This window comes from Botrytis cinerea, chromosome 16 (genome assembly GCF_000143535.2).
Source record: "Botrytis cinerea B05.10 chromosome 16, complete sequence".
Taxonomy (NCBI): Eukaryota; Fungi; Ascomycota; class Leotiomycetes; order Helotiales; family Sclerotiniaceae; genus Botrytis; species Botrytis cinerea.
In genome coordinates, this window is record NC_037325.1 from 782,592 (window position 1) to 799,852 (window position 17,261).

The 17,261-nt window shown below is 42.9% G+C and overlaps 5 protein-coding genes across 5 annotated transcripts; all 5 read right to left on the reverse strand.

Moving 5' to 3' along the window:
• Positions 1-564: 564 nt before the first annotated feature.
• Positions 565-2,332, reverse strand: Bcdmats1. Its single transcript, XM_001553329.2, has 2 exons — positions 2,256-2,332; positions 565-2,195 (listed from the first exon to the last, which is right to left on the reverse strand). The coding sequence occupies exons 1-2, from the start codon at positions 2,268-2,270 to the stop codon at positions 882-884; spliced, it is 1,329 nt and encodes a 442-aa protein (XP_001553379.1). The 5' UTR covers positions 2,271-2,332; the 3' UTR covers positions 565-881.
• Positions 2,333-5,737: 3,405 nt separating this feature from the next.
• Bccwh41 lies at positions 5,738-8,830 on the reverse strand. The gene is made up of 3 exons (XM_001553327.2): positions 8,339-8,830; positions 6,283-8,246; positions 5,738-6,217 (listed from the first exon to the last, which is right to left on the reverse strand). Exons 1-3 carry the CDS (start codon positions 8,595-8,597, stop codon positions 5,951-5,953), a joined length of 2,490 nt encoding a protein of 829 aa, XP_001553377.1. The 5' UTR covers positions 8,598-8,830; the 3' UTR covers positions 5,738-5,950.
• Positions 8,831-8,866: 36 nt separating this feature from the next.
• BCIN_16g01960 (hypothetical protein) lies at positions 8,867-10,359 on the reverse strand. The gene is made up of 3 exons (XM_024697947.1): positions 9,845-10,359; positions 9,725-9,775; positions 8,867-9,649 (listed from the first exon to the last, which is right to left on the reverse strand). Exons 1-3 carry the CDS (start codon positions 10,200-10,202, stop codon positions 9,171-9,173), a joined length of 888 nt encoding a protein of 295 aa, XP_024553764.1. The 5' UTR covers positions 10,203-10,359; the 3' UTR covers positions 8,867-9,170.
• Positions 10,360-10,662: 303 nt separating this feature from the next.
• Bcgpi13 lies at positions 10,663-14,539 on the reverse strand. The gene is made up of 2 exons (XM_001553324.2): positions 14,079-14,539; positions 10,663-14,020 (listed from the first exon to the last, which is right to left on the reverse strand). The coding sequence occupies exons 1-2, from the start codon at positions 14,339-14,341 to the stop codon at positions 11,026-11,028; spliced, it is 3,258 nt and encodes a 1,085-aa protein (XP_001553374.1). The 5' UTR covers positions 14,342-14,539; the 3' UTR covers positions 10,663-11,025.
• Positions 14,540-14,782: 243 nt separating this feature from the next.
• Positions 14,783-15,995, reverse strand: Bcvps68. The gene is made up of 3 exons (XM_001553323.2): positions 15,695-15,995; positions 15,215-15,579; positions 14,783-15,134 (listed from the first exon to the last, which is right to left on the reverse strand). Exons 1-3 carry the CDS (start codon positions 15,785-15,787, stop codon positions 15,071-15,073), a joined length of 522 nt encoding a protein of 173 aa, XP_001553373.1. The 5' UTR covers positions 15,788-15,995; the 3' UTR covers positions 14,783-15,070.
• Positions 15,996-17,261: the final 1,266 nt, after the last annotated feature.

Here is a 17,261-nt window from a genome sequence, read left to right on the forward strand (position 1 = left end):
TTTCTACCTGCACCAAGGCTACCGCTTTCGAGTTACATATCACTTTTCTTCAAACCCTAGAAATTCGTTTGCTCATACCTTTTGAGCTCATCCATCACTGTGGCCAGTAGAATAAAGAACAAGAGCTCGCAGCTTTTGATTGCATTGATTGAAGTTAAAACTCATTCGGGTCATCTCCAAAGGAAGTTTCAACAAAAGACAAGAAAAAAGAGGCTATGACTCCTGCAGTTGAACAAAAATTTGCAATCCTCTCACCTCTCAGCACATCGGGTCCGAAAAGTTAAAAACGGCATTGGATGGTATCACACCTATCATCTGAAACGAGCTCGATAAATGCGGCCATATCCAAATTCCGATTAGGAAAATCAAATCATCAAAGTCTATTTGATCATTTATATCGCGAGAGAAAGCATTAATTAAGATCTTTACAGTGCATAGGCACATACGACCCAACATACAATAAAGCATATCGATATACTGGTATCAGTGCTGGGCAAGGTACATGGCTATTTTTTCTTGTCAAATGACGTGTGATCTTTACAAACTCAAGATACTAATTAGAAATGGGCCAGGGACTCTGATGTATTCAAACTAGATGACAAGTATCGTTCGTAAAAAAAAAACGATACGCTAGCCAAGCTCATCTTGAACCTCAGCTATTCAGAACGGATAATAAACCAATCAGAAGATATATTTGTTATTGCTGAATCTTGTTGAAGCTGTTGTTTTTTTCAAGCTCCGCGTGCGGGAAGCAATTTTTATTATGTATCAGAACGACTTCAACTTTCCATTTCATTTTCTATCACTGTTCTTGCTGATTATAGATGAATGAAATTTCAAAGAACAAAACATTGACACAAAAGCTTGCGTCCGAGTTCTTTCTAAACGGTAGGATTCCCGCGTGACCAACGCCCCTCATTGTACATCTCGGCACTCAGATAAGAGGTGATTTCCAAAGAGTCATTCTCGATTTTGCATGAAATGTACGTCTGTAGCCCAGTGGCCTTTTCTAGGCGACGGTAAGTGCACATTCGATTCAACACACCCATGAAGTCCCCTGCACTCTGGTCTTGCATACCTCTGCGTTTCCTGAAGAACTCTTGCAGTCCTTCAGCAACAGAGAGATCATCCTTTGCGTAATGTTTCACCGGAAGGTAAACTTTTGTGGTAACTTTGGAACTACCAGGACGAACTTCAAAGTAATAGAGAATTCCTGAGGTGATGTGCGCTTTGTGAGGAAGACAGTCGGTATGACTTTGGCCACCACAACTAAAGACCAGATCCCACAACATTTGAAGCTCTTTTAAGCCATCTGAAATTTTAGACTTATCCTCGAAGATACTCATAGTTTCCATGACGCTTGCCAGTCTTATGTCTGGACACCTAGCATATATCTTCATGCGTGACTTTTGGGGCGAAAGGCAATCAAAGGCAATCATGAATGGATCAAGTCCGAGTGACCTGCTCTTCAAGTTTAAAGACTGAACCAATCCTTGAAGGGATGACCATTTCATTTCATGAGCAAAACTGGATAAAGATTCGAAAATAACAGCAGATTCTGTTTGAGATGTTCCAACTGCTCTTGCAAACGGCATCATGTACAGCTTGACAACAGGCATCTTATCTCTCAGTTCAAATGCCATGAATAAACTTGAGCGGGGTTGTTGCGGATCGAACCGGGATATAAAATCTTCAGAAAGAACGTCTTTTGGGGGAGTGAAATCCTTAAGAAGACGGTAAAACCACTGCACGTTGATTTCCGGCACATCAGCTTCAAGGCGGTCAACAAGATCAATAGTAGCTTTCTGATTCCATGGATCGGTAACTGTGCCGGATTCCTTGTTAATAGCTTCAATACTAAAGCGCACTCTTCTATCAACATCTCCTTGTGCATTTCCCCAGTTCCAGCTAAATTCGATGGGACTGAAATCATCAGTCATGTAGCTTTTCCATTGAGGGGGCTGGTTTGCATCCATCGGAAATGCACCGAGATTGGGAACGATGTATGTGTGATAGAACATCATGGCGGAAGTCTGTTGGCGCAAGTCATATTTTCCGGAAACAAGCAGGTCCCGTACAATCTCACTTGTAGCATTCCACCAGAGGAGAGCATCGGGAGACAAGTGTTTATCTGGAAGTGTGGAAGAAGCAAGCTCAATATCATGAGCTGATGAGCTACTCTGTCGCTGAATACCCTGTCGTTGCACGAGTGTATCAGTATCGAATTTGTAAAATCAAGCAGAGCTATGACTAACCGAGATACAGTCCATAATGAGATATATCTCCAAAGCTTGTCAATAACTATGGAACCTGTAAAGATGAATCTAGCTTCCGAAATATGATTGAGAATGAGAGTGCTGAGCGGATGGTGTGGAATCTTTTGAGGTAGCGGGAGACTTATATATCACAGAATAATACTTTCCTTTAGCAGTTTAATGGTAAGGTAGACTGCTTGATTCATTCATATTTGCTAACTCTATTGTGTACAATCTAATCTCATGATTCCCAACTAAGCAAAGTTTCAGAAGTTTTATGTGCTATACCTCCCCTGTGGTGGCAGAATCCGTGGTTGACGAAATGAACACTTCGTTAGTGCAATAAAATCTTCAATACTTTAATTCTATATTGAAAAAAGCGTTTTTAAAATATTAATAAAATTAATTTAAATCTCTATATCTTATAAAGCTTATTCTAATCAATAGGGTTTCGGTGAATTTCTTAAATTTGAAAAGCTAATTTTAAGTTTTAGTCTGAGGCAATTACTTTCAAGTAAAAAGGTCTACTTGCATCAAAATCAGATTATGTTATTTATTTAATATATTCTATAATATATGATATAATAGTAAAGCCTTTGATTAAAGAATAAATTGTAAGTGATATAAGTGATTGACTCCTTACTCCCCTTTAAACTTTCAGCTAATGCTTTCCGTCTACCCTTTAGCTCATATACTCCTCTTTTTCTTCTTACCTCTTTGATTTCCTCTTTAATCTTCTCTTTGACCTCCTCCTAGTTCCTATACACATACCTTTCTATTCACCTTTCCTATACTTCTAATATTCAAAAATCTTGAAATCTCCAAGGCCTTTCAGGATCTCCATTTTTGTTTTTCTTTTCAAAAATTTCAGTGATAAACAGATTGCAAAATTTATGGATTATATTTGTTGTTACTAAAATGAATATTTCGTTAATAACAAAAGGAACTTTAAGATTGTAATATATGCAATAGAAATTTGTATGAGGATTTATATTGAATTTCTTTTCGTTCTGGATATTAACTTTGTCAACACAAGGCTCCAACCAGTCACTAACATCCAACATCGAGGTAGTATTCTTGAAACTAGATGATAACTACCCTAGTTGCAGTAATTGTAGTAGAGATGGGGGTTGGTGCCGCGTATAGCACAAAAGTACATTTGGGGACAACCATCGCATCGGATACAATGTATAGCCAACGATTTCTCCGTTCTTCAATTGAATATTTGTCGTCATAAGAACCAACTGCATACAGTGCCATCTCCATAGATGCAGATCATTGAGCTATACCCCCAGAAGTGTAAAAGTGAAAACTTGGCTGCAAAAGATTCCTGGATTCTTCTAATCTGGAGAGGACATTGACTAGTCGTCATCCAACACTTAACTAGTCGGCACATAGTAGCAGTGCTTACTGCGAGTCTTTTGGGGTCTAGGATTAGAGCGGTTAGTACTGGTTCTAGCTTGGTATCAAAAAAAAAAAATGATACTACGCGATTATATTGTCGGGGCTGGAAACTACCCAACACTTCAGGATACCACATGCATACTTCTGCATCCGTATAGATTCGAGGCTTGGGGTATGATAGGTGTGGCTAGCCATAACCACAATCACCCATGTGGATTAGCGGGAGTCTTTCCACGAATCATGCGTAGATTATAGGCTACAATAGCACCTTTTTAGTGAAAGGTTTGGCTTGGAGAATATCAAGAAAGAAAGTGGTAATCACCCCTTGTGAGTATCGTATCCGCATGTCTCTATGGTCAACTGTGAGAATGGTTTTTGAACGGGTACCGAGTCAACACATCCAAGATAAACGTATTTTCTTGTACTTTGCTCCAAAAGAAAGAATGTGTTTGCACCCCTCAAAAAGACGGAATTCTAAGCGAAATTGCTCAGGCCTCTGGAACTGCGTGAGCGGTTCCCGAACTCCACCTTCCCTTTCAGGAAACATTCGGTACCGGTATTCTGGTACGGATGCAAGTATCATAGCTCCTATTGGCGCTGCAATATATTTCTCAACTGCGCGGTGCATCAATCTATATAGCTTCTTGGCCCTTTAAATTACTCCGCATGCACGCAATCTGAATGGGTGCAGGAGCAGGAATCTCCATCTGGCAAACCAAGCTTACAGCGATTCTTCCCGCAATCACAGCTTCCCTTTCAACAGAAGTTTGAAACCAATTTAATGAATAGGTAGTGTACATTAAGCTATTGAATATAATGCTAGATGGTGGAGTCAATACATTCTGATACACAGTTATCTCCGATCTAGAAACCAATAGAAGAAAAAATCAAAATTATTACATCGTATTCCTCCCGCCTCATCTATCAATATAGGCAGAGAACCATACAAAGATCAACCCTAGCCAAATGATAAAGATTCCCAATTCTCAGATTATATAACGAAAGCATTTCGCAGCCCTCGCATTTCCCACCACACAGTCCCGTATTACCTTTTCAAAAGTCCAAAGCACAGCAATCTAGCGAAACGTCAACTTACACACATCACTTACAAAGACCAATAAGAACCCTCGATATCTCACCATAAAAATCATACTATATCTTCACACACTATGAGTTCTCCTTGCACTTACAAGTTTGAGAAATCCTCTCATCCACCCACCCACTCAAACCATCACCTCCGGCGAGAGAAAAAAAAAAAAAAAACAACTTACATATCAATCCCAGACACGCAATCATTCATCCATCCATCCACACACCAACACATTCCCCAGGAACAAACAACTATATCCCGTCTTCTTTCCTTCCCTTCCTCTTCTCCAAATAAGCCAGCTAGTCGCTTTATAGTCTCGACTCTCAAGTAATAACAAGATAAAAGACATCAGATAGTTATAAGAAATAAAATAAAGAGATTATACTCTATACTCTATCAATGCTATCAATGCTATCAAAACCATTCACCTTCCCCTTTCTACGTTCCACCCACCTTTCACTTTCCATCTCCCACCTTCCAAATTCCCACAACTATCCTCTCATCTCAAACCACCCCAAACTATCGAAACCAAAAAACTAGCATATCAATACCAACATACACCAATTGACTAACAACTGATAGTTGAATAACCGACTATCCAAAAAATCATGCTTTCCACCTCCATACCTCCATACCCCTACAAACTCCTACACCCACTTAAACACACAATTCCCATCTCCCAATCCCCATCTCCCAATCAACAACCCCATCCCGCACACCCAAAACATCAGACTAACTAACAAACTACTCCATAGAATCCACGTCCACCGTTAAATTTTCAATACGGAATAGTACCTAACCCATCAAGCTAGCTAACCAAGTACACGTGGAATAGCCGTTATATAAATACAAGGGCTATACTATTCAAGAAGCTAGCGTGGCCTTCGATTTCGCTCAAGTGTCACTAACTACGAAAGCCTTGGACATCAAGTCATTCATCCGCATTCACACATAAAACGATATTCCCCGTCTGAAAATCCAATCGACATAGTAAACTTTTCCTTTAATTCACTGTGCAAGATAATGAAATACCTATACTATATACATACAGACATGCATACATACATCCCATTGATATGGATCTGCATCATATGAATCCATCTTAAAGATCATCATATCATCATTTTCATTTCCTCCAATTCTACTTTTCTCTCAAAAGTTTCCCTTTTATCTATCCTCCTCCTCTATCTCGCACCACCCCTCACAACTCATCCTTTACCTTCTCCCCCTTCTCCGCTTCAAAAGCACCCCCACTCAAATCCGGCATCCCCATAATCTTAACCACCAAACTCGTCCACCCTGTGAAATGTTGAGTTCTCTGTCCCAATCCGGTTTCGGGATTATATTGTTCCCACGCAAATCCGGTTTCTTGCCAGCTGTCATAGACTGTCTTGATAAGATTCAATCTAAGTCTAGTATAGAGATCTTTAGATTTTTCTTGGTGGGGGCCAGGGATTTGTGCGTATTTCTATAAAATGATTAGCATTTTCGGCTAAGGGATAATCAGAAAGGAGAAAAGGGGGGGGAACTTACAAGTAGTTGAGAAACAGCCAAGAAATTCATATTCATCCAGATAGGACCTCTCCAGTAATTTTCATCTGTTCCATAGAACGAATCTTTCTTACTTAAAGATCTAATACCATGTTCACTCCACAATTCCTCTTCATCGCCCAACAAATTAAGAATGTGACCCAATTTATCACTATCCTTATCAACGAGACCTGTCAAGAAAGGGAAGAGAGAAACATATCCCTTGTGACAAACCAATTGATGTTCTTCGTAATCATCAATTGTAGCATCGCAGTAACATTTTTCCTTTTCGCTCCAATGTAAATCATCAATGTTGTGGTGAATAGCTATTTCAATGGTAGCTAACTCGGCAACATCATCGGCCATGCCGAGGAGACCAGCAATGTTCTTGAGAGATTTGGTCATCATACCCATCCATGACATCAAATCAACATGTAGCTCTCCTGGATGAGGTGGCTGAGGACGAGGATAATCATCGAGACCACTGGTAAGAATATGCTGTGGTGTTCGACCTCTCCATCTATAACCTTCCTTGGAACTGAACGCATCACGATCATAAGATTTCAAATCTCCGGCTTGAGTTTTACGGAACCAGTAGTAATGCTTCTTGAGTTTAGGGTAGAGCTCATTGAGATATTGGAGACCAGCTTCTTGATTCTTCAAATATGCCGAGTAGATTGAGGGTTCTTGGGAAAGTTGCTCCTTGGCTTCTGGTGAAGTACCATTGAGTGCGCCAAGCTTGCTAATAAAAGCATCGATGATGAAAAATAGCGTGGGGGGATTGGCATAGTGAGGATATTGTGTTTGAAATTCAACAGGAACCTTGCTGCGAGCTTCAGCACCAAGAATTTGTTCTCTGCCAATCCATCCATCTTCATCCATGAGATTGAACCAGCTTCTGACGACCTCGAGAGTAAGATCAATATCCCAGTCGGCAATCGGAAGAAGGTGAAATCCTTCATCCCAAAGGAATCCTCTAGGGAAGAATGGTCGAGATGGAACGGTAGTGAAAAGTTCAGATGGACCTTCAAGTTTTTCTTGTCTTCGTCCTCTTGCCGCTGCGGCTTCTTCCCAAAACCCCTCATTACTCTCTTCATACTCCTCGGCATATGAACGATCCACAACCGAATCTCCATGGAAATATCCAAGACCACCAATCAAGTTTGAGAACATTTTACTCGAAAATCTCTGAAGGCTCTCAATATCAAAAGGTGGTTGCAGATCGAATGTAGAGATGAATCTGTCATAAAAGGATACACTATTCTCTCCAATCAATCTCGAGATTTCTTGACTAGAAAGTCCCTTCTCCGCCGAGGCACTGTTGAAAATGATGTCGAATTCAAAATCTCCCTCAAACACTTTCTGAACCAAATGGAAGTTTCCTTCATCTGGTGCGTGTGTGATAGTATATATCTGATATGGAGGAGGAGCATTGTCTTCTCCATACGTTCCAAGATATTCATCGATTTGCTCCTTCAACTTGCCAAACAAATGAGGTTTGGCAGCCCAAAGCAACTTCTCATCAATTGTAAGAGAGTGAACAAAAGTTCTATCCAATGGCTTCTCCTGGTAAGATGGATGTTCCGAAGCAGGATGAAAGCCCCGACCAGTAGTGACCGTAATCTTATACTCGCCCAAGCCATCCGAATCTCCATTGAAATTGACCTCTCCCTCAAACCCCAAATCATCCTGCTCATTCGCAACAGTCAAGCTTCCCAATCCTTCAAGAGAAGCGTAGAAAATCATCGTTGTCTTTAAATCTGCAGGCGACCCATCCCTCACCTTACCCCTCACTCTTGTCGCCCAATTTCCACCATGCTTACCACCAGGGGACTTGACAAAGAAAGTGCTGATATCAATCCCATTGCTCTCATCATACATCGTCTGTTTTCCACCATTGCGAGCATCGAATTCCTCCCATCCATAACCTCTCATACCATCACCCTGTTCACAAGTGTGTCTAAAGTCTAGATGTGATCAAATCAGCCACGATTCCCAATATTCCTCGCCAATGCAGCACACACAACAAAACTCCCACCCCCAAAACCAGAAAACTTACTATGTTGCACATCCACGAAATTATCCACCTTTGCCCACATCAACCCTCCCGTGAAACTCTTGGGAATCCTCGGACGAACCCCAAAATACAAATTCGGTTTATAAGCACCCCATAGCAAACTACTATTCTGCTCTCGCGCAATCTCCGTCGTCACAATGCCGACATCTTGTTTCTCCGCCGCGGCGTGGACAGAAGAAGTGCCGAACAGCGAGAGTACGGCTACCAGAGCTGTAACGGGCCGCAAGGTGACGGGCGTCATATTGATCCCCCAATTGAAGAAGCCAAAAGGTTGAAGATCCAGAACCGTTCAAGCTGGATGCTTAACTTGTGAAGATGAAAGGAAAAGAAAGAGGGTTCATGAGAGAAATCATAGGACTTGATATCCAAAGAACACCGTTGCGAATTTGTGGATAGATTGCGTTGCGATCAGCCTGTGGCGCGAGGCTGCAGGGAAGGCTTCATGGTTCAATATGGTTATTGGCTGAAATGTTCAAAGCACGGATAGAGACACGGGCCGAAAGTTACGGATAAATGAATTATGTTTCCGGTAAGCGGGAAAGTGTTCCTGAGTATTTATCCTCTTGACTACTCGTCCCTCGCTATACCATGCCATGTCCTATACCAGTATGGGGAAATGCTCCAAAAAAATGCTAATAAACAAGGTTGGTAACTCTCCGGATATCATGTGGTCATCTATTAAACCAATTGGCCAATCTTCAATCCGCAATGCTGCAAATTCATACAATCTTCCCCTCCCTCCATATGGAACCCCTCATCTGGCCTGTCTGCCATGACTTGACTTATTCTTACACTCCACTCCTGTGCTCCTCAATTAATCCCTACTCGGACTCAGAGGTCTATTAAATCCTCCAACCCGATTCATGTATTGACGATACTGTGTCTTCTTTTCCTTCCTCACCGCACTAACATTATTTCCTGCTACCTGTTTATTTTGTGTCGTTGCGAATCCCCCAAATCCCATCATGGCCTGCATGGCTGCCATTCCATCATCCTCCACCACAATATCGTCGTCCTCTTCTTCCTCCTCCTCCTCCTCAATCTTCTTCTTATGCCGTGACGCCTTCTTGTTCCCGCCGTCAACATCCATCCGGTCGTGATCTTGAGCTGTAGCTGTATTTGTGTGACCAGCCCCAATACTGAAGCTTACTGGTTGTGGAGCGTCGTCTATGTATTCGCTATTTCGTATCCTATCACCACCTCTATCTTCTTTATAATCTCGCTCATTGTCGCGCCGCGGACTCCTAGATCGTGCTCGTTCATTTGATTTCTCTCCCGATGATCGCTCATTGTCTTGATGTGTGTTAGGCCGGGTTCTAATTGCAAGTGCAAACATTCCATTCTGCTGTGGCTCAGGTGAAAACATACCTTTTCTCGCAATTCTATCCTCATCCATTCCTCGAGATTGTCGCGTATCATCTTGTCCACTGTTAGATCTACCTCTCAACGCAAACACCGTCTGCGAATGCGCATTTGGCATAAGCTCACCTCTAGTTCTATCCGGCACATCTCTCCGATGACCATCTCTCTTATCCGACCTCTCATCATTTCTCTCCCGATAATCTCTATTCCTGTCACTACCGCGCCCATCCCGATATTCATCTCTCCTACCCCCGCGGTCTCGTTCTCTCTCTCGATCTCGGTACGAACTGCGTCTATGATCTCTCGAATCGCGCGGCGACCTGCTTCTCTCTTTGCGACTGCGATCATGATTGCGATTTCGGTCATCGCGTCGATCTCCTCGATCATGGATCTCATCTCGGTCTCGAGCAGAACCACGGCTTTCGCTTTCCTCCCACATTTTGGTACTATCAGGACGTTGTCTTCTTCTTGGTAAATCCGACATTTTGAATAAATTTTGAGTTTTTGAGATCCTATTCAAGGAAGGTACTGCTGTTTATTTGATTTTGATTTTGATTTTTTCAAAAAAATCCAATCCAATTTTAAGGAAGGTATGGCTGTTTATAAAGTAAAAGAAAATGAAACAAAATAGAAGCTATACCATACAATAATAACCGTAGACATTCGCGACAAAACCGTATCACGCCGTATAAACTCGGATCAAATTTCAATTGGTCCCAAATCACGTGTAGCCGTAACCGTACCTTCCAACTTTCATTTGTTGCACATCTACTGAACCCTTTAACTTTGTGGCCATCGACCCGTCAATTTCTATCTAGTAAATGGATGGATGGATGGGTGGGTGGGTTCCTCAATCTTTTCTCATAGCAGCAGACTTCTAAATGCACAAGATAATAGCCTACAGATTCTAGCCATATAGCCATGTAGCCAGCCATATACACGATTGCTTAAACATTTCCAACCTTTTTCATCTCTGCTAAATTCATATTCACATACATACATGCTCAGTGACCATCACGATCGCCCGGAATCCCTCGCACTGCAATACACTCCACGCCTACAAATTTCCCACGATACTCGTTGATTCCAAGGCTCAAGTGATAATTCATAAACAAATATATTATTTTAATTGTAGTCGGTTTTCCATGTACCCCACAGCTAACCATAATACCATACCATACCATACCAACGCTATGCTATTCAAGAACACCCATTCATCATATCCATTCATCCATTCATCCCTCTACATATCCCATCCTTTCTGCTATATCCACATAACATTGAAAATTCCAATCCCATCCACCCCCTCAAGGCCAACCAAAAACATTCAACACACCGGCAACATTCCACCTAATGCCCACCAACACAACCGTTAAAATAATCAAATCCACCACTCCAAGCACCGCACCCGCCATCATGAATTTTGGGCTGAAAATGCGATACAACATAAGATGTCTTCTCAACCAACCTGCCCACATGGTAGTAGCCAATGCCATGACTGCATAGTAGAGAATATGCCATGCCAAAGCAGCGGTGACTGTTTTTAAGAGTCCCTTTTTCTTTGGTTGTTGTTTCCAGAAGATGATGAGGGGGACGGCGGTTGCAGCGAGGATTTGAGGACCGAATGAATTGAGAGCGACGAGCAATGGTGACCAAGGGTAGCGGATTGTATGGAGAGGAATAAAAGCAGATTCCCACTGGATGGAAGAGAGAGTAGCTTGGTGACCAGTTTTGAAGAAGTGGAAAGAGCCGAGAATGGCGAGCATGATTGGTCCAATGGGGGAATTGGTCAGGGAGTTGAGATCTAGAAATTCCACTAGGGAAAGAATTTGGAGAGACATGAGGGAAAGAACACCGAATCCCACAGGCTTTTGAACCATGAGTACTGCTAGAAGTACATTGGTAACAAGAAGGAAGTATCGAGCACCATGAGTATTGCCATAGCCAAGAATCATAACTCGTGTACCTTGTTGTTTAGGGGCTCCAGCGGGCAAAAGATCACCGATTGAGACGGTGCCAATGGCAATACAAGGTGGTGCAAGATAGAATGCAACAGACCCAGCACCGGCGACCATGGCAAGAACTGTCTGGGCAATTGGTACTCGGATAGCTTTCAAGGCACCTTCATAAAAGTCAGGGAACCAATTTCCATCATCAGCGGCATCTAAAGTCCAGAAAATAGCAATAAGGAAGAGCCCAAATCTGAGAGCTCCATCAATCCAGACGGGTGCAAACCCTTCATAGGAAAGACTGGTTGCATAGTAAGCTTTGATGAATGCAGGTAAGGAGATTGCGAAAAAGAACGGAATGAGTAACTGCCAAGGAGCAGAAGTTGACGATGTGGCAGAGGCATAGTATGTAGATCTACAGTAAGGCATCTGTTCTTCTCTGCACAACTTAGAGTACGAAGCAACCCAAGCAAGGCCCATGAACACAAGAGAGTGATACACTCCCAAAGTGCGACTGCGTACTTCCGATTGTCTAAGCGAAGAAACAACACCAGCCACTCCGAAAGTTGTGATAAAAAACAATAAGATGGAGTCTTCCCAGATAGTATAGGAGTTCGATGCAAAGCCGATCGATTGACTAATTGTGAAAATGGTTGCCATCCAACCCCAGAATGTTTTTGGCAAGGGATTGCCAATATTCATCAATGACAAGAGAGCTCCAATGAGTCCTCCAATGACAGCGCCGTTTAGACTCAACTCTATAACTTGTCCCTCGATGACATTTTCCAAAATGGTGGCTTTCATAGTCCAAAGAGCCAATCCTACAGCCGCACCAACAGCAGAGGCTAGAGAAATCGACAAAAGCAAGTTTGGATTGATTTCCTCATCTCCAATATCTCTCTCTCCCTTTGCATAAGCTTCAAGTTCCAGTTTAGCTTGAGCCTCGTCAAGATCCGCCGATTCGGGTTCATTGCCATCACTGGCATTACCATTGGCATACAAAACCAAAGCTAGTACGCTAGCCGCAAAGATGCAAATACCTAAAATCATACTAGGAACATCGAATCGTGCCCAGAGATCCCGACAAATTCGCAAAGTCTCTGTCTGATAGGCAGTAAATGCATGATAAACTTCAGTGGACTTTTGGGCCGATTTAGAAGTCAGGATTTTTTCAGCTGACAACCAAAGTGCAGATGGAGAACCATCAATAGTGCTTTCATCGATGCCTCTGGCGTCAAAGTACGCAGCTTGGTATCTCTTGATACCAGCAGCTGTCATTCTAGCCACGTTTGCCAAGTTTTCCCAGGCATTGCCTTTCTTGCCTGCAAAAGCCTCTTCAATAGGTTTTCCGAGGTTGTTGAAAGGAATTGGCAACCCCAAAAGCAGTGCAAGCGTAGGTACCAAGTCAATTTGATTGACTGGTCGTGTCTTTGCATTTTGTGGAGGCGATGCAAAAGCTGGATCTGTGCGACCAAATATTCCTTTCTTGGAGTACATCCACAATGCAGCTTCAACTTCATCGTCGCTCTCTCCACCATGATCGCCTTTACCATCCATGCCATGGTCACCCATGATGACCAACAAAGTATCTTCATCAAGCTTCTCCACGAGTCCTCGGATCAAAACATCCATTTGCTGTAACTTGCTCGTCATAGCTGGATGATTTGGTCCATATCTGTGGCCCGCATGGTCCACGCCCAAGTAGTGGGCAAACATAACGTCCCATTCAGCCTTCTTTTCTTTTTCAAGTAATGGCATAATATGCTCCGTAACCCCATTATCCACCGTGTGTAAATCCCAAACATTGAGAGAATCATATGCACGACTGATATTCGGTTCAAAGTATCCAGGAAATAGCGCGGTCCATGTGTCATCACCAAGATGTACAATTTTTTTGCCAGCATCCTTCAATTGACCCAAAAGATTATCCTCTTCAATAGCGGTACCCGCAAAGTTCGATCCCGCATCCACAAATGTAGGAAGTGTGCCGGTTGTAAGCCCCTTTAATCTTTGCAATGTAGTTGTGGGTGGATCCGCGATGAAAGGCAATAAGAAAGCCTTGTTTGGTTCTCTGCGTGCAGTCTCGTACAAGAATGGTAATGCATTGTGAAAGGCCTGTGAATCGTCACCAGCGAATGGTACCGTGAAATCGTAACGTAACGCATCCACAATTACTACCACAGCCCTGTCGAATGTCTTTGGATGCCAACATCCTCCCTCCGGTGTACCAGCTCCTTTATAATCAACAGTTCTTGCAATTGGGGGTTCGGCGCAGGTAGATGATTCCTCTAAAACCAATCGTGTGAGTAGGAAACCCTTTGTGAAGTAATAGATTCCCACGGCGTGCATAACTCTGTTTATTAAGTATATTAGCACAATGCCCCTCCATGGCCCGTTTCAACAGAACTTACGCCAGCCAAGCCCACCATCCTCCAACTGCCCACCACTCTCTTCTCCATTTATCTCTCTTTGCCTCGTTCAGCTCATCCTTCTTATCCTTCTTCCTGGGTACCTTGGGTACTTTAGGTTGTATGATATTCCCATCCTTGTCCAGCTTCTTCCCCTCTCTAATCGCCTGTTCCTGAGCTTCCTTGCGCGCTTTCGCTCTCGCATATTGTGCTGCGAGCGAATCGTAGGCACCAGGTGCTGGCTTTGGATCTACAGTCTTCACCATTTTTGTTGGAGCTTCCAGCTCTTTGGTTTGCCCTTATTAAAATGATAAGATCTTGATTGGGATGGACACTCCCAGAAGATTTTAGGTTCTTCAACTATTAAATTAAAGATGTATTCCTAAATGACATATAATAAAGACATCAATTGAATACCTATATTTGTGTAGAAGAAAAAAAAAATTATTGAGGACAAATCATTCAATTGGAAATAGAATAATGTTGAATGATGTTGTGCATAAAGCTTCAAGATGGGCTATTTTTTTTCGAAGTGTTCCTCGGCTGCCGATTCGTTAGAGCGTCCTCTAGCTCGGGAAATCCCCATACTTTCTAAACTCTACCTATGGGAAGCTTGTAAATTCGTACGGCATACCTTTATCTAGATGTTGGCAAAGTGGTATTTGTCTTCATTGCGGAGACAGATCTCGTTGATTAGAAAGATCAATTGTATCCATTCAGTGTCTATGATACGAGAAGATCGAAGCACTTGTCACATATACTTCGAGGAATCAAAATGTTACCACTAACACCAGATAGAAATTCAACATTATATCGCTAACAGATTCCCATGCCCCTTAAACTACAAGTGATGCTCTAGAAGCATTTGACCATTCTTCATCATGCCCCTTCCTTGTCCATTCATTCTTCATACCCATATACCATCATGTTCCGCATTTCCTAACCTTACACATCTCATCAAACTATGCCAAAATCTTCGCAGATGATAGACTCCCTTAAAGAGCGAGGTTATAGGAGTACTCATCCTCAATGTTTTGCGAGATCCAAAGTACAACCGAACTGAATGATATTAGCCTTCAACTCCTCATTATTCCGCCGCAAAATCCTTGCTTCCAACCATGGTGAGATGCGAAACTTACCTCAACATAACCCCAGCATTTGCTCCTACATTTGCAACACCCATTCCCAAGGTAGGCCATTGTGCACCAGGCACCACATACTTCAAAACCAACACGGTGATACCTCCGGCCAATCCCCCAGCCAAACTAGCAAACCCTAAGAACAAAACTACTCTTGCTTTCCAAGCGACACCACTTCCGCTGTAAGAAAAGGAGTCCGCGGAGAGTCGGGACTTTTCGATCGAGTTGATAATGAGCATGCCGAGAGAAGAGAAGATGAGTGGGAGCCAATCGATAAAAGTGATATGAATTGGGGGGTCAGACCCATTGAGGGCAGACTTGGACCAAAGAGCCGCATCGAGAAGGATGAAGAATGAGAGAGAGAACTATTTGTAGATGTGTTAGTAGAGATGTTTGGAATGCAAGTGTATCGCAGACTGTCGAGCTTTCCGTAAAATCGCAAGAGTAGATATAAAGCACGAGAGTGTAAGGCCATCATACCAAAGCTCCCGAAGCATAAACACCGGCACCCTTCGCCGTGGCACTATTCATCCATTCGGGCTTTCTGAATTTCCAAAGACGTTCTTCCGACATTGTTGCTTTGCGATTCCGATTATCTGCTCCTTGACCGTTGCTGTCTTGACTTCGCTCAGCCTTCCCTGAATTTATCTTTTAGCGCTCAAGTCGGTAGTTACTTCTCGTCGAACAATATGTCTCGACTGATGGCGCAAACGGTTTCAAATTTGTAGATGGATATTGTTGTTGGTGTTGCGATATGATTAGCTAGGTAGCTGTTTGGGTCACAATCAAGCTTGCGCAATGATAGCTTCAGCCAAGCCCGCTACCGCCGCGCGCTTACACTGATCAGAGGGTGCTGATCACGTGCCATGTTAGAGGCATGCTTGGATCGGGGTTCCCGTTCTGGTTTTGTGTATATTGGGTATTTATGCTGAGCTCTTGATGGTGAGATGATGTGACGAATCTAACGCTCACTTGAATCTCGAATTTTAGATATGGTTGCCACTTCCAAAAAGTATCTACAAGTCTGAGTCCAACATACCCAGAAGATGGACGAGACCATTCGAGTTGTTCTCTCTATTCTAGTTTTCAATACATCTCAACGCCCAATTCTGGATATAAAAAGATAAAGGCCCATCAACCGCATTGTGTACCAAGGACATATCTTCCTTTTTACACAGCCTTGAAACTTCCAACTGTTGAAAATACCTCCTCCGTCCAGTGACCCGAACTATCCATGAAACAACTGTGACATCAAAAGCCATCACCACATTGCTTGTCCCGCCAGCCTCATCAGCCCTCTCCAGCTTCTCCTCCAAACGACTTGCCATGCGCCTTCTGGCGCCTTGATGAGTTTATTTCCTAACGATCAATACAATCCCCCAGCCAAAACCAATCATCCCGTGTAACCCCACGGTCGTTTTGATGGCCGACTCGCCAAGCCTTTTGTGGAGCTAGAGAATGATTGATCGCGACTAGATCATTGGATAAGATGATATCAAGGGCCTGATTGTGCTTGATCCGTTGCACGGGGAGCGCAAGATGCAGGTGGATGGGAAGCTAATGTATGGTTGTGAAGATTTGAAACGAAGCCACACGAGGTTAATTTTGACCTTGGATGAAATGCCTTTCAAAAGATTCATGTCTAATCAGAGTAGATCTTTCTAGCGGGTGGCGAGGGATGGTGAGAATCGAGACTTGAAAATCTGTGTATGTGTGTGTGTGTTGCTACGCCGCCAACAGTTGGTAGCATGTTAACCTCTTCGTCGATTCTCAGCCCGGAAGAAGTCTTGCTTCGCAGGACCTGCACGGCATGGCTAGAAATTAAGGTTAATTAATTAATACTGATCAACGGTTTTGTGATGCCTCAAATTCTTGATTTTGGTGACGGGTAAATGTCTGCATCCTGATACACCGTTCGCCAAGCATATGTGTGTGCTTTGGAAAATGTCCCGTCTGTGATGAGATTGCCAGATTATCAAAGTGATATGTTGACGTTACCCCTCTGATGATGATAATCCTGGTTCACCTGTCTCGACCGTGGCCTTCC

Bases quoted from the DNA above. Each gene is read 5' to 3' on its own strand.
- BCIN_16g01960 (XM_024697947.1), bottom strand. From the start codon at position 10,202: ATGTCGGATTTACCAAGAAGAAGACAACGTCCTGATAGTACCAAAATG. The intron at 9,776-9,844 runs GTGAGCTTATGC...ACAGTGGACAAG, and splicing joins TGTGCCGGATAGAACTAGAG to ATGATACGCGACAATCTCGA. The intron at 9,650-9,724 runs GTATGTTTTCAC...ACACACATCAAG, and splicing joins GGATAGAATTGCGAGAAAAG to ACAATGAGCGATCATCGGGA.
- Bccwh41 (XM_001553327.2), bottom strand. From the start codon at position 8,597: ATGACGCCCGTCACCTTGCGGCCCGTTACAGCTCTGGTAGCCGTACTC. The intron at 8,247-8,338 runs GTAAGTTTTCTG...GATCACATCTAG, and splicing joins TTTCGTGGATGTGCAACATA to ACTTTAGACACACTTGTGAA. The intron at 6,218-6,282 runs GTAAGTTCCCCC...ATCATTTTATAG, and splicing joins TGGCTGTTTCTCAACTACTT to AAATACGCACAAATCCCTGG.
- Bcvps68 (XM_001553323.2), bottom strand. From the start codon at position 15,787: ATGTCGGAAGAACGTCTTTGGAAATTCAGAAAGCCCGAATGGATGAAT. The intron at 15,580-15,694 runs GTATGATGGCCT...ATCTACAAATAG, and splicing joins TTTATGCTTCGGGAGCTTTG to TTCTCTCTCTCATTCTTCAT. The intron at 15,135-15,214 runs GTAAGTTTCGCA...AATATCATTCAG, and splicing joins AATGCTGGGGTTATGTTGAG to TTCGGTTGTACTTTGGATCT.
- Bcgpi13 (XM_001553324.2), bottom strand. From the start codon at position 14,341: ATGGTGAAGACTGTAGATCCAAAGCCAGCACCTGGTGCCTACGATTCG. The intron at 14,021-14,078 runs GTAAGTTCTGTT...CTTAATAAACAG, and splicing joins GGATGGTGGGCTTGGCTGGC to AGTTATGCACGCCGTGGGAA.